The 15,488-nt window shown below is 36.8% G+C and overlaps 1 protein-coding gene across 1 annotated transcript in view; it reads right to left on the bottom strand.

Moving 5' to 3' along the window:
- The window catches only part of LOC134538778 (G-protein coupled receptor Mth2-like), a 111,785-nt gene that overhangs the window by 14,211 nt on the left and 82,086 nt on the right, over positions 1 to 15,488 (bottom strand). Inside the window, exons 4-5 of the mRNA XM_063380270.1 lie at positions 6,086 to 6,263; positions 785 to 908 (exon numbers count right to left, since the gene is read on the bottom strand). Of these exons, the coding sequence (XP_063236340.1) occupies positions 785 to 908; positions 6,086 to 6,263 (302 nt within the window). The remainder of the gene's footprint in view (positions 1 to 784; positions 909 to 6,085; positions 6,264 to 15,488) is intronic.

Consider the following 15,488-nt stretch of genomic DNA (forward strand, 5'->3'; position numbering starts at 1 on the left):
TGAACAGTTGGCATTTGCCCGAGTGTGCAGAGGATATTGGAGTATATCCTGAAGGTCAATGAACCCGCGAATTTTTCCGGTCTCTAGTTATCCTGCCTTTATATACTCTCACCTAAGAGGAAGGTGCTTCCTGATTGGCTGCAGCTGTGGGCCAATCAGAGCCTACAATCAGGCCAATCAGTGACAACAAACATGAAAATCCACGATCAGATGTAGCAGAATACTCCATGGAAACAAGACACAGCATTGATTTCGACCAATTCCACACCATATCCCACATCCGACAATACAAGGAAAGATACATTCGAGAATCAATAGAAATATTAAAACACCCAGCAAACTTTACTAGAGAAGATGGCTACAAATTAAGCAAAATATGGAACCCACTCTTTAGAAATCCTCACAACATAGCTCCACATACAACATCAGACAAATCGCCCCTGATAGGCAAAACAGCCCAGCCAACCAGAAGAAAGGAAGGCTCTGATTGGCCCACAGCTGCAGCCAATCAGGAAGCACCTCCCCCTCAGGCGAGAGTATGTAGAGGCAGGACAACTGGTAAGAACTTCAGTAGGTAAACTACCCCCTGATGATGGCGACTGCAATGTCGACCGAAAAGTCGGATGAATTATTCGCCAAGGACGCGGCTACAACCCAGGTGCCAAGCTACTTCGTACAATGGCCGTGAAAGCCTGCGAACATTGTTAATGTTTCAAGAAGTGACACAGTTAAAGTCTGGCCGTCTGGGATAGGCTCGATCTAAACATGGTTTCATGAACTCTACCTGCAACGAGTTGGCAATGTCTGCCGGGATCCAGAACTTGTTTCCTGTAGAACACAGGCTCGCGGTGAATTCCAACACCCACGTGACTCCCATAACCACGAACAGCTTTGCCGTAGTGATCATCCTGAAACACACACAGTCATGATTATAACAAAAAAAGGGGATTATCTGTAAAGTCGGTTTACGGACGATAATTTTACGTGATAACGTCATTAGAAAACATTGATGAATAGGGACCGGAAAAATTCGCGGATTCAATTACCTGCAGGATGAACTCCATAGTTCTACGTACAATCTGTCAAATGTCACCCACTCATTGGCTGCTGTCTTGTGAGACGTCCCAACGTAGCAGCCTGTGATTCGATAAAGCTTTGGTCGGGTGTTTCTCATTGGCCCAGAGTCATCCAGGTGAGTTGTGAGCCAATAGCAGAGGCAGCACTGACTGAGGTACAACTATTTGTATTTTAGCCTATCGCGAAATGAATTCGTGAATTTTTCCGGTCTCTATTGATGAAAAATTGAATACTTTTTAATTTTCAAATATTATTTACAGGGTTTTTGCAAAATTAAATTAAATAACCTGTTGAAATATAATCACGAACAATTAGTTAAAAAGTCCGCCTTAACCTTTTTGATAGAAGAGAAGATTTTCTCGCACGGTGTTTGGCTGGTTATTGCACGCTCGGCTCAGGCAGAACTTGCTTCATGCTTTTTCGTGCGTGCAGCCGGCGTTCATCGATTTATAAGACGTTATCACGTAAAAATCTAATACTTTTAAATTTCATTTTTTCTCCCAATTATATTTTCCATGTAACATCATTTTACAAACTGAACTCAATATAACAAAATTAAAAACTAAAGAACGCCATCTTGGTTGCATCTATTCATATTGAAAATTGACCTTCGTTAAGGCTATGATCACACACACATTGAGAGGTTTCCAAGGAACATTACAAAGTGTCTGTTGACACACACAGTGTAGTCGTACCTGAAAATTGATTTATATAAAAAAACTAATGAATTTCAGAAGAAAAAACTATTTAAAGCAGTTAAGCATATCAAATTCAAGGAAATCAATAAAATAAAAACTATGATTCAATGAAAAAAAATTTAATATTAATCGACAGAAAATTTAGAAATTTGAAACAAGAGATGGGTTATTTCTTTAATATCTCTCATTGTTATGCTATGTACAAATCAAATTTTAAGATATGGTTCCATGGTACCTTAGTAGATTGAATTTACTAAATTAGTTTTTAAGAAACAAAATGCCTATAAATTTGATTCTAAAGTAATTTGGTGAATCAAAATCTGTATAGTCATAATTTTAGTCACAAATAATTAATAAAATAAAGTTTTTTATTAGCCAAATTACTTTAAAGGCAAAGTGATAGAATTGTTGTTGCTGTAAAATTATTAAGTCATTACGTTTTCTAAAATACTACGAAACGACATATTAAAATGTATTTTGTAATCATAGCATAACTTTGATATATATAAACTGAAAGACCCAACATTTTTAGGCCAAAATAAATTCTCTGGAGTTTAATTTTACAAAATTGTCTCTGTCGAATTATAATATATAACTTATTGTCTTCTCTAAATAAATGTTTGATTGCTACAAATAACTATCTCTAGATTCTACTATATGTCATAGAAAAAATCCGAAAAACGGACAAAGAAATACGAAAACACAAACTCACAGGAAGAAAGCCAAAATCTGCAAAAGTCAATTGAAAATATAAAGACCACATAAAGTATTCGTGGGAGAAATTACTCTCAACAATTTTGTAGCACTGCCAACGATGAGACTGTTTTAAAAAAAAAATTTAAATACGAACAAACAACAGACAGAGGAACAAAACGATATCGTTTTAAGTCCTTTCCCGAAATTGTCTGTGCTCTCTTTATATTTTACATACGCTGATTTGAGCTTGATTTCGTTGACATACTTATCTCTTTTTGTCCATTCTTAGAGATTTCTCTATGGCAGAACGTGCTAATTATCAATTGCATAAGTAAAAAGAATAATCATCCTCGTTGCAAGAATAATTCCAAAAAATTTAAAACACTAGATTCACAAAATTCGCAAAAAATTCAATTCGCAGTTATAAAACTAAATAGTTGTAGTATGTTGGTTCAAGGTCACAATTAAAGAGTAACTCAAAACAGTTTCAGCAAAGCACATGGCGAATACTGTTTTTTTTTCTCGCTTGCAGAGCGAAATAATGGCTCTATCCATTATTAGTGGAGGGTGTGAACCTGTAAACGTTATTTGGCAACATGATGGAGTCCCCTCGCCAATTGGAATCTCTTTTCACGAGACTGGTTGAACGTCCAAGTCCCTGACCGTTGGATTGGTCGTAACGGTCGAGACGACAGAGCTCTTATTCGCTGACCTCCAAGTTCAACTGACATAAACTTAAGCTATTTTATTTCTTCGCTAACTGATGATTTGCCAGAGTTGAGACACAGAATTGAAGAGGCTATTGCTTCCATTGCTCCGGACGTGTTAACCAAAGTGTGGGCAAAATTTGACTCCAGGTCGGATGTGTGCCGTGTAACTTAAGGTTCACATGTTGAATATTTGTAAAGAAGCTAGATTAGTTTTCCTTCAAAGGTTTGTTGTACATAGTCTGAATGAAACTGCTATAGTATGCCGTTCAATCAGAGACACTCTGTCATGGACAACCTGTATTCGCAATTTGATGTACGGTTTGTTGTACATGGTCTAAATGAAACTGCTATAGTATGCCATTAAAGCAGAGACATTCTGTCATGGACAACCTGTGTTCGAAATTTGATGTATGGATTTGTTGTACATGATCTAAATGAAACTGCTATAGTATGCCATTAAAGCAGAGACACTCTGTCATGGAAAACCTGTATTCGCAATTTGATGTATGGTTTGTTGTACATGGTCTAAATGAAACTGTTATAGTATGCCGTTGAAGCAGAGACGCTCTGTCATGGACAACCTGTATTCGCAATTTGATGTATGGATTTGTTGTACATGGTCTAAATGAAACTGCTATAGTATGCCATTAAAGCAGAGACACTCTGTCATAGACAACCTGTATTTGCAATTTGATGTACGGTTTGTTGTACATGGTCTAAATGAAACTGCTATAGTATGCCATTGAAGCAGAGACATTCTGTCATGGACAACCTGTGTTCGCAATTTGATGTATGGATTTGTTGTACATGGTCTAAATGAAACTGCTCTAGTATTCCGTTCAATCAGAGACACTCTGTCATGGAAAACCTGTATTCGCAATTTGATGTATGGTTTGTTGTACATGGTCTAAATGAAACTGCTATAGTATGCCATTAAAACAGAGACACTCTGTCATTGACAACCTGTATTCGCAATTTGATGTATGGTTTGTTGAACATGGTCTAAATGAAACTGTAATAGTATGCCGTTGAAGCAGAGACGCTCTGTCATGGACAACCTGTTTCCGCATTTTGATGTTTGTTTTGTTGTATATGGTCTAAATGAAACTGCTCTAGTATGCCGTTGAAGCAGAGACACTCTGTCATGGACAACCTGTATTCGCAATTTGATGTATGGTTTGTGTTGTACTTATTCTAAATGAAACTGTAATAGTATGCCGTCGAAGCAGAGACACTCTGTCATGGACAACCTGTATTCGCAATTGGGTGTATGGTTTGTTGTACATAGTCTAAATGAAACTGCTATAGTATGCCATCGAAGCAGAGACACTCTGTCATGGACAACCTGTATTCGCAATATGATGTATGGTTTGTTATACATAGTCTAAATGAAACTGCTATTGTATGCCGTTCAAGCAGAGACACTATGTCATGGACAACCTGTATTCGCAATATGATGTATGGTTTGTTATACATAGTCTAAATGAAACTGCTATAGTATGCAGTTGAAGCAGAGACACTCTGTCATGGACAACCTGTATTCGCAATATGATGTATGGTTTGTTATACATAGTCTAAATGAAACTGCTATAGTATGCAGTTGAAGCAGAGACACTTTGTCATGGACAACCTGTATTCGCAATTTGATGTATGGTTTGTTGTACATAGTCTAAATGAAACTGCTATAGTATGCCATTCAAGCAGAGACACTCTGTCATGGACAACTTTTGTATTCGCAATTTTATGTATAGTTTGTTGTACATGGTCTAAATGAAACTGCTATAGTATGCCATTCAAGCAGAGACACTCTGTCATGGACAACTTTTGTATTCGCAATTTGATGTATGGTTTGTTGTACATGGTCTAAATGAAACTGCTACGGTATGCCGTCGAAGCAGAGACACTCTGTCATAGACAACCTGTATTCGCAATTTGATGTATGGTTTGTTGTACATAGTCTAAATGAAACTGCTATAGTATGCCATTCAAGCAGAGACACTCTGTCATGGACAACTTTTGTATTCGCAATTTGATGTATGGTTTGTTGTACATGGTCTAAATGAAACTGCTATAGTATGCCTATCAAGCAGAGACACTCTGTCATGGACAACTTTTGTATTCGCAATTTGATGTATGGTTTGTTGTACATGGTCTAAATGAAACTGCTATAGTATGCCATTCAAGCAGAGACACTATGTCATGGACAACTTTTGTATTCGCAATTTGATGTATGGTTTGTTGTACATGGTCTAAATGAAACTGCTATAGTATGCCATTCAAGCAGAGACACTCTGTCATGGACAACTTTTGTATTCGCAATTTGATGTATGGTTTGTTGTACATGGTCTAAATGAAACTGCTACGGTATGCCGTCGAAGCAGAGACACTCTGTCATAGACAACCTGTATTCGCAATTTGATGTATGGTTTGTTGTACATAGTCTAAATGAAACTGCTATAGTATGCCATTCAAGCAGAGACACTCTGTCATGGACAACTTTTGTATTCGCAATTTGATGTATGGTTTGTTGTACATGGTCTAAATGAAACTGCTATAGTATGCCATTCAAGCAGAGACACTCTGTCATGGACAACTTTTGTATTCGCAATTTGATGTATGGTTTGTTGTACATGGTCTAAATGAAACTGCTATAGTATGCCATTCAAGCAGAGACACTCTGTCATGGACAACTTTTGTATTCGCAATTTGGTGTATGGTTTGTTGTACATGGTCTAAATTAAACTGCTACAGTATGCCATCGAAGCAGAGACACTCTGTCATGGACAACCTGTATTCGCAATTTGATGTACCTATGGTTTGTTGTACATGGTCTAAATGAAACTGCTACAGTATGCCATCGAAGCAGAGACACTCTGTCACGGACCAGCTGTGTTCGTTGCTCACTTGTTCCTGTTGGCCTCGAAGCGGCGCTTGCCTCGCTCGCCCTCCTTGCTCTGGAGTCGCTGCAGCTCGGCCTTCACCTTGTAGCAGTTGCGCGCCGTCAGCAGGAAGAAGACGATGTTGGCGACAGTGAGCACCGCCACCGGCAGCTCGAAGAACACTTTCTGGCTGTGCGTCCTGTCTGCGGAGGCCAACCACCCGGCGCGCGAACACCTTCAGGCCCTGCTTCCAACGGGAAGCCATCTTTTCACAGACGAGAGAGCCAAAACCCCAAGTTCCCCGAAGTTCAAGCTTTTTTTCCGTATCTTTAATGTAGCTATCCTAACCAAATCAACCGTCCACAATGTTTTAAAGTATTTATAATGTAGCTAACCTAACCTTATTGACCATTAGTATCCTTTTATCAACACCGCCATATTAATTTACAATGAACAAAAAAAAACTCCGAAGATGCACGATCGGGCGTTTGGCTCTCTCGTCTGTGTAAAGAAGGCTTCCCGCTTCCAACGCCCTCCAGTATCTTTATAATATTCTCAATAAGCAAATCTATTTTAATTTTTCAATGTAATAACAACAATTCGTAGAATACCCCCAAATATTAACAACAACACATAAATAAACTAGCGACCCGCCCCGGCTTCGCACGGGTGCAATGCTGATACTAATTATTAGAGACCGGAAAAATTCGCGGATTCATTCGGCGATAGGCTACAAGTCAAATACATATACTTTTTAGATGATTTTGCTATTTGCTTACTGTTCCTCTGGACGAATCTCAACCAATAATAAATCTCCAACCAAAGAAGGATCGAATCACAGACAAACCAGCTGAGACGACTTAAAAGTCAGCAGCCAATAAACTGGCGTTATTTGCCCGAGTGTACAGGGGAATGTGCAGTCTATCCTGAAGGCCGTCGAAATCGCGAATTTTTCCGGTCCCTACTAATTATACTACAGCATGTCTTTATATATAACGTTCACAGCTATTTTGTCATCAGACAATACAAACATGTTTTCTTTAGAGGTTACTCTTGAAAGAGCGACACATAATTGGCCACGTGAAAAACACTCAACGCTCAATTATAAGCCTGCAACGTTGAAAGTTTGACCCTGCGATTTATTAATGGTCATTGTAAAAGATATCTTTACCGGAAATTGTAGGCGTTTCAATTGGAACGGTAAATCCGATGGTATCAGAGGAATTCGGGGAATCAATACATCTTCTCCGGTACCACATTATTTCTCGTAAAAAATAAAGGATAAAAAATGGTTATTGTGGGTTATCCCTAAGAGATAGACATATAACATCGCGGACTTTTTTGTAGACCTTTTTAAGGTGTACAATACTTAAGTACATTATCTTGATATTATGTTTGCAATGAAAGCGCAAAAAAAATATGTTTATTTACGACATCACATTAGAAACCTCTAAAATTATCAGTGTTTTTCTACTATATTATGCATGTATTATACATATAAACCTTCCTCTTGAATCACTCTATCTATTAAAAAACCGCATCAAAATCCGTTGCGTATTTTTAAAGATCTAAGCATGCATAGGGACAGACAAACAGCGGGAAGCGACTTTGTTTTATACTATGTAGTGATAAATAAATACACAACACACACATAGATATACTGTGAAGTATATACTATTAATACTATACATATATATAAAATTAAGTACATTTGCAAGTACGTGAACGAAGGTAGTGACATGGCTGTGTCCGGAGTTTCTGCCGAAAATTCAAACGATGATGTCACTCAATTTCAAATGGGCCGATATGTTAGCAGTAACGAAGCGATGTGGCGTATTTGTTTTCATTTGCAATACATGAAACACACCTCCACAGTTGTTCACTCGGCCGTGCATTTGGAAAATGGTCGAACAGTGTATTTTACAATGGAGAATGTATTACAACGTCACATGACGTCACCGTAAATGTCACATGTGATCGGCCAATCAAAATCTAGTTGGCATCTGCTTCCGTCTCAACGATTCTTAAAAATGGCCAAGACCACATGGGCGATTAAGGAGGTTAAAAAAGTTTTATAACTAAAACAAAACTTAAAAAAAATCTCTAAAAATTAATTTCATTATGTAACGAATATTAATGTGTTATACATTTTTTTTCACGTTAAAAATTTTTTTCATTGCACAAACATAATAACAAGTTTTAAAAATCAGTCCAGCATTGTGTTTCATTATTTAATTTCAAATTTGAGAAGAAGAAAAATTGAAAAGTTTACGAAGGCTCAAAACTAATATATACTTTGATACCGTGACATGATTCTAAACATATTTGATGTCCAAATATGTTTGATGGAGAAAATGGGAAGCTATTTTACGTCCAATACTTGCCCTCCAACTCCATTGTCAAATATATTTGAGAAAAATATTTGACAGCGTGACACGGCCTTTACTCCACGCGCTCCATGGTTTTTCCCGTCACCTGAGGGTTCTCTAAAGTACCACCAGTGATCTAGGTATCTTTCTGTCATTGTTTGATATGTCAACAGCTTTCGTAAACAAATTCATGTGCTTGTCCGGCGCTTGTTACCTTAAACAGTGGTGGACACAGGTTGTGACAAGTTGGGTAAATATTTGTATACTATCAGTGTGTTATTATGGGTGATGTAAAGTGAGTTCTTTAACTTTTAATTTAAACTTTGTAAGAAGCCACGTCTCCAACAGCTACTTTGGCAGGTCCTTACGTCAGGGTGTCAGTGTCAATAAAAGTAATATAATAAAGTACTGTATGTTTTAATAACTTTTTACAATTTTTTTTTTCAAAACATTCACCCCCATTCCCCTTTTAATCAAGCAAGTGGTAGTTCGGGAAATGGCAACCACCGTTACTGATTCTGAGAGATGTCAATTTTTACGTCGGTAGGCTATCTCACAGCTGCAAGATATCCTTGAGATATTCCGAATATGTCCATTATATTAAATTTAAAATCATTTTCTTTGTAGCAGAAATTTATCAAAGCAAAATGATGTTTTGGTTAAATAAACCTAACATAATATAACCAATAATAATAAAGAAGATAAAGGTAATTTATAGTGACATTTTTCTTAATGTTTCTTTTATATTTATACCAACAATACGTATTTACAGGTAACATATTTTGGCTTGAAACATTTATCTATGCCCATTGAAAATGATTTAATGTAAAAAAAATTTTGCCTCAAATGTAATAGTTTCGTGTATCATTTTCACAGATGAAATTAGGAAAAATATATATATTTTTTTCCTTAGGAAATAAATTTATGAAGACCTGAAAATTTACGGATTTATTTAACAATAGGCTAAAATTAAAATAGTTTTTCTTAGATTTATTTGCGTTATTGGCTCAAAACTCATCTGGAGGTCTCAATGCTAATGAGAAACTCTCAACCAAAGCTGTATCAAGCCACAGGCTGCTACGTTGAGACGTCACACACGAAAGTGGCTTATGAATGGGTGACATTTTCAAGAGTATACGAAGAACTATGGAGTTTTGTCCTCGATACCATCACAGTCCTTATCATTTTAAGTTTTGAAAATAAAATATATTTAAACAAACAGTAAATAAAACTATTATTTTTATCGGCAAAACCAAAAAATAAATTTTCACATAAAAAAGTGTTAATTCTCGAAAATATTAAATCAAATTATTTATTTAAAATGCCAAAAAAAAATTGCATTAAAATTTACTTTCCTGTTTATAGATTAACTGCTCAAAGTGCTTTCCTTCTTTTCGAATGCAGTTCCGCTAAAAATAAATATATTTGCTGTTTTTTTCTTCACTTTTCACAAAATGAAAATATTAAAAAAAAAAAAACCCTTTTTAGGTTTTAATGTGAACCTTTCCAACTTAGTTTTTGTGATTAAAATAGGTCATTGTTTTAATTCACTAATGAAAACGAATTGTTATTCATTCCATTTTATACATAAAAAATATCAATATGAACCAAGGTTTCTAATATAAAATTAACCTGTTTAAAACGCCTTTTTTTAGCTTCATCTGTATTATGTATGAATGGACTATGTAATAGGGTAATTATAAAGTACTACGTGAAACATTTCATAAAATCAGTACAGCGAAATGGAAAAGAATAACGTAACAAATTATATACCGCGTGAAATAACAACTCTCAAAGTTTTTTTGAATGTAGCGCCAAAAAGCTATTTTAAAAAACAACCGACAGGAGCGCTAGTGCATGTAGTTGCTGAAAATGGCTGCGAAACAGGCACAGCAAGCCTTTTGTGAGCTTGAATACGCCTGTAGCGAATCGGTAGTGAGTGTCCAAAGAGCTTTCCGTGGCAAGTTTAACAAAACACCACCAGTTTACAATAGCATAATGAAGTGGTACAAGAAATTCGAGGAAGACAGCTGTTTGTGCGACCCAAAACGGTCGGGTCGGCCAGGCGTGTCACAACAGACAGTGGATTGTGTACGGGACGTGATGGTGCGGAGTCCCAAGAAGTCAACTTATCGGGCTAGTGCAGAATTGAACATCCCTCAGCCAACAGCATGGAAATTTCTTCGTAAGGGATTAAGAGTGAAGCCGTACAAATTGCAGCTTCTGCAAGCCATCAGCCACGATGACAAATTGCTCCAACTGCAGTTCTGCATTGCCATGCAGAACCGTCTTGAAGACGATGACCTTGCAAGCAAATTAATCTTCAGTGATGAAGCCACATTTCATCTCTCAGGAAGAGTCAACCGACACAACAACACACGCATATGGGGGACAGAGAATCCACATGCAACTCTCGAACACGTCCGAGATTCGCCAAAAGTTAACGTGTTCTGTGCCATGTCAAACAAGACAGTTTATGGCCCCTTCTTCGCTGAGAGAACTGTCACTGGTATCGCCTACCTCGACATGCTGCAATTGTGGCTTATGCCACAACTTGAAGCTGATAGCAGGGACTTCATCTTCCAACGAGATGGTGCTCCACCTCATTACCACAATGTGGTACGAGATTATCTGAATGAGACGTTGCCATATCGCTGGATAGGCCGTGGGGCGGCCGCTGACCAAGTGCTACTCCCGTGGCCACCACGATCACCGGACTTGACACCTTGCGATTTTTTCTTGTGGGGATACATCAAGGATAGTGTTTATGTTCCACCTCTACCACAAAACATTGACGAATTGAGACACCGCATCGTAGCAGCTGCTCTTACCATCACTCCTGATATTCTGGGTCGTGTATGGGCAGAATTGGACTATCGATTAGATGTGTGTCGTGTGACGCAAGATGAACACACAGAACATTTATAACTAGTGAAAAAAAAATTTTAAGAGTTTTTCTTTCACGTGGTATATAATTTGTTACATAATTCTTAGCCATTTCACTGTACCGATTTTTTTGAAATGTTTCACGGACTTTATAATTACCCTGTAATATATTTCAATTCAATTTTAACCCATTTTTCGATGTCCAAATGTGTTGAAATTTTGCATAAATATAAAGAACCTCTGACAATTGGCGGGGAGGGGGGGGATTATAGAGTCAAAAAAACAATAATTTCAAGCCATGAGTAATAACCATGCTTTATGTGTATCCATGAGGTCGAGGCCTGGTGGGGTTTGCCCCGGGGTCGACTGTTACTCCAGGGAGGGCGCTAAAGACCCACAATTCTGAAAATTTTAAAACTAAAAGCTTTTTAGATTTGTAGTGTTTCCGATCCAAAAGGTAGGGATATAGTGGGAAATGTGCCCTGCAAAAGGGGGGCCCGTAATTCCTCTAAGTTTTGGAAATTTTAAAAGTATATTTCTTTTCGATTAAGAGTGTTTCCGAGATCGAGTTATGGTGGAAAACGTGAAAGGGGTTCGACTTTCTTCCCCTCAGGGGGGGGGGGGGGGGGAAGGAGGGACGTAATGCCTCATAAATTTTGAAATCGTCATAAATATATTCTTTTTTCATTTTGAGTGTTTCCGAGGTCGGATTACGGTGGGGAAATGTACCCGGTTTTTTTTAATGGCAATATGGGTGCTACATCTGAAGTTGATACTGGAACACCGATGGTGCTGAAGGAAGAAGAGTTTGTTCCGGGTGCGCCCACGCCGCGGCAGGAGATTGGTCGGGAATCTGAAGAGGGGGAGGGGCCTACACGTCAAACAAGTTCCCTGGGATGAGCTCCAGCCGGCCGCAGGAGGCGATCACAGACCTGCAGAACACACAAGCAACTCTTCTTCCGGTCGCACGAGGTGTTTGTGGAGCGCCGAGATTCACTGAGCCCCGATCCATCACAGGCACGTCTCAAGTCAACACAGCTCACTTTGTTAAAAAAAAATCACGATCAGCATTTTTATAAAAAAAAATCAATTTTTGAAGTGAAACTTCTTTGGACGCGATTTCAAGGCCAAATTTTGATGCAACGTTTTCGTGAAAAAATTGTTGTGAAACTAATGTAAAGTTTCTTAGGTTATATTTTATATATTTATTTCTCAGTTATTAAACATTTACAAATGTTTACAATCGCAAAACTACCACATGTAATTTGAAGTGACTAGATGCACTCACATACAAGCTTGCTTTCGTGAGTGCTAAATTTCCTGGTTAATTAAGTGAATATTGTTAACAAAGTGTAAAAAATGGGAAATAAATAATTATTATTATTATATTATGTTTCTAACACGAAAAGGACAGATAATAGGTTATTGGCTAAAGAGATAAAAAAAGAGATCACTATGCTATATACGTTGCTAGGCTCGTTTTTGTTCTCCTCCGCGTGCGATGGTTCATCCCCCGTCCGGGAGAGATAGATGAATTATAGAATAAGACAGAGACTGTACGCATGTGCTTGTTTAAGAAAAATAGATATAGGTATCCTATACAATCAGCTGTGAATGCCTTGAATTTTTTTTTTTTTTTGCTACTAGCGCGCTCGCGTTCTTCCTTGTTCAACCAGCAGCGTAGAGTGTGCTGTTGAAGGAGTCCTTGCATTTCCCGCATAGATAACACCAAACTGTTATGAATTTCATATTTCATCCAGAGATTAGGCGTGTTCCAAATGGCAAAATTGTTTGAAGAAACAGTAACACGCACAGTTTTTTTTCTATATGATGTGAATATTTCAACAGTGTGTAGTATTTATTGTTAATTAATCAGTATTAGAAAATGGTATTCTATCTCTCTTTTTCTATCTTTTTGCCGTTTTACGCCTTGCGAGTCGGGGATTGAATTACCAAAGAAGTCTCACTTCTATCACGTTACAGAGTTACAACAGCTCTTTTTCATTGACGTGACAACGTCTAATAAATAGATGAACGCCGGCTGCACGCACGAAAAAGTGTACCGTTACGCACATTCCCGTTACGCTGTGTCCTGTTACGCTCATTTTACGCTTGCGCCGCATCTATCTCTCTTCCACTCGATTGGAATAACTTTCGATTTGTCTTTTTTCGAGGCACATTAAACTTGAAACACTCCCATTTGTTTCCTACTATTCCTATCATCGTCCTATCCTTAACAGAATAACACAGATTGGAAGAAGTTAAATATCAAACATGTATAAAAGTTATAGTTAAAATAATCTGTTCGTTAAAGTAATAAACATATTTGAATTAATGAGTGCAAATAAAAGTAAATTTATCAATTAAATTGTAGATTTCATTTCACTCCTTCTTTGTATCCATACAAAATAGTGATAATTCAATAAAAATGATTCAATTTTATTCACAAAAGTATGGAATCGTTTCATCAATGTTTTGTTATGACGTTGTCACGTTAAACTATCGTCCGTAAACCGACTTTACAGACAACCAATTTTTTTAATGAATTTTAAAGTATGTTAAAAGTCGCTGCCTTTCATTTCAGTTGCAGGTCATATTGACGTGCGAAATCCTACCATCTTATTAAAATATTTAATAAAGAACTTAGCGAGAGATTTTATTGATGTGTAACAACTCAGCTTTCCTTACGCTGCTTTTGGTAAGAGTGCTTTCGTGAATGGAAAGGTAGTCGCATGGAACGGAAATGTGTAACCACGGTGCTGCCATCTGTGGCGGATGGCACGAACCAAAGTTCGCAACGTCAAAGGAAAACTTTATAGTATTAACTGTTTAATGAATTTTAACGAGAATGGCAGTATTTTAATAAAATTACTTGTCAAAAATCAGGTATAGAGCTTAGGTTTAGTTTTTTTTTTCAATTTTTTTTTTTTTTTTTCGTTGTCTGGAGCCGTTTCATTGAATTATTTGATAGTCGAGAGAAACGACGTATGATTCGCAAAAAGAAATATAGTTGAAAACACAATTTTCGTTTATAATTTAAACAATTCTATGTTAAATTTCGTGTCCAAGTTTCATATTATAAGCGTATTTGCAAATGAAAACACATGAATTTGCTCGTTATCGAGGTCACATGTTACACATCTCTGATGAGGACTTATTTTTTATGCAACAGAATTAATCTAACATTGATTTAACTTTAACTAGAGCAAAGAAACTAATTAATGGAAATAAAATATCAGCGGAGGAAGAAAACTTCGGTTATAATGAATCGAAGGTTTTTTTCGAGTCGCTGCTGCATTTCCCTTGGGAGGAAGGTTTCCAGTAAGTACGAGATATATCGTTATCGTACGAGTTTACGGGTCTATTTATGATTTACAGCAAAGCATAATAGCATAGTTTCATAATCGACATTTTATGCTAGTTACTCGTCGACGAAGATTAGGTAAATTTTCAAAAATAAATAAAATGTTCAATTCTAGAAAGAAGTTATTCGATGAACTTTTGCCAAATTATTTTCTTGTAAATCTACTTATGTGTACATCATAATTTAATAGTTTGGTTAAAATGTTAAATATTTTTTTAGTTAGTTTTCAATTCAACAACAATATCTTAACTCACTAAAACATTTTTTTTCCTAAATCCTTTTAACGAGTTACAATAACCTAACGCCAAGCATTGGTTAGCTACATAGTCATATCCAGTTACAGTATTATGTAATTACCTTTGTTGTAAAAAGTCTCCTATTTGAATTAAATCAATCACAACTTTTTTTTTTGTGGGCATACGCATAAAGAGGTTGACTGTAAATACAGTGCCAATTTAAGAGTCATCGTTACTCTTCTGTAGGGTTGCATAGTTGTGCGTTAAAATCATTTAATTCTGAGGTAAAGGAGTATAACAGTGTGAACTGCGTAATGCATTTCTATATTATCTATAAAACTAATAGTTTGGGTGAAAAATCTAATAATTATTTAACTAAACTAACTAAATTATGGTAAAATGGATTATTGGCATAAAATTTGTAAGACCCACTCACTGTATTTTGTAAATTTGTACATTAGAAATGAAACAACTGAATTACTACAAAATAGTGTTAGCATTAATACTGTATCCATATTATTACCCGGGCATTTATGCTTTGTGTTGTCCCAGTACCTCCAATAGTTAAAGTTA

This window comes from Bacillus rossius, chromosome 14 (genome assembly GCF_032445375.1).
Source record: "Bacillus rossius redtenbacheri isolate Brsri chromosome 14, Brsri_v3, whole genome shotgun sequence".
In the NCBI taxonomy this organism is placed as follows: Eukaryota; Metazoa; Arthropoda; class Insecta; order Phasmatodea; family Bacillidae; genus Bacillus; species Bacillus rossius.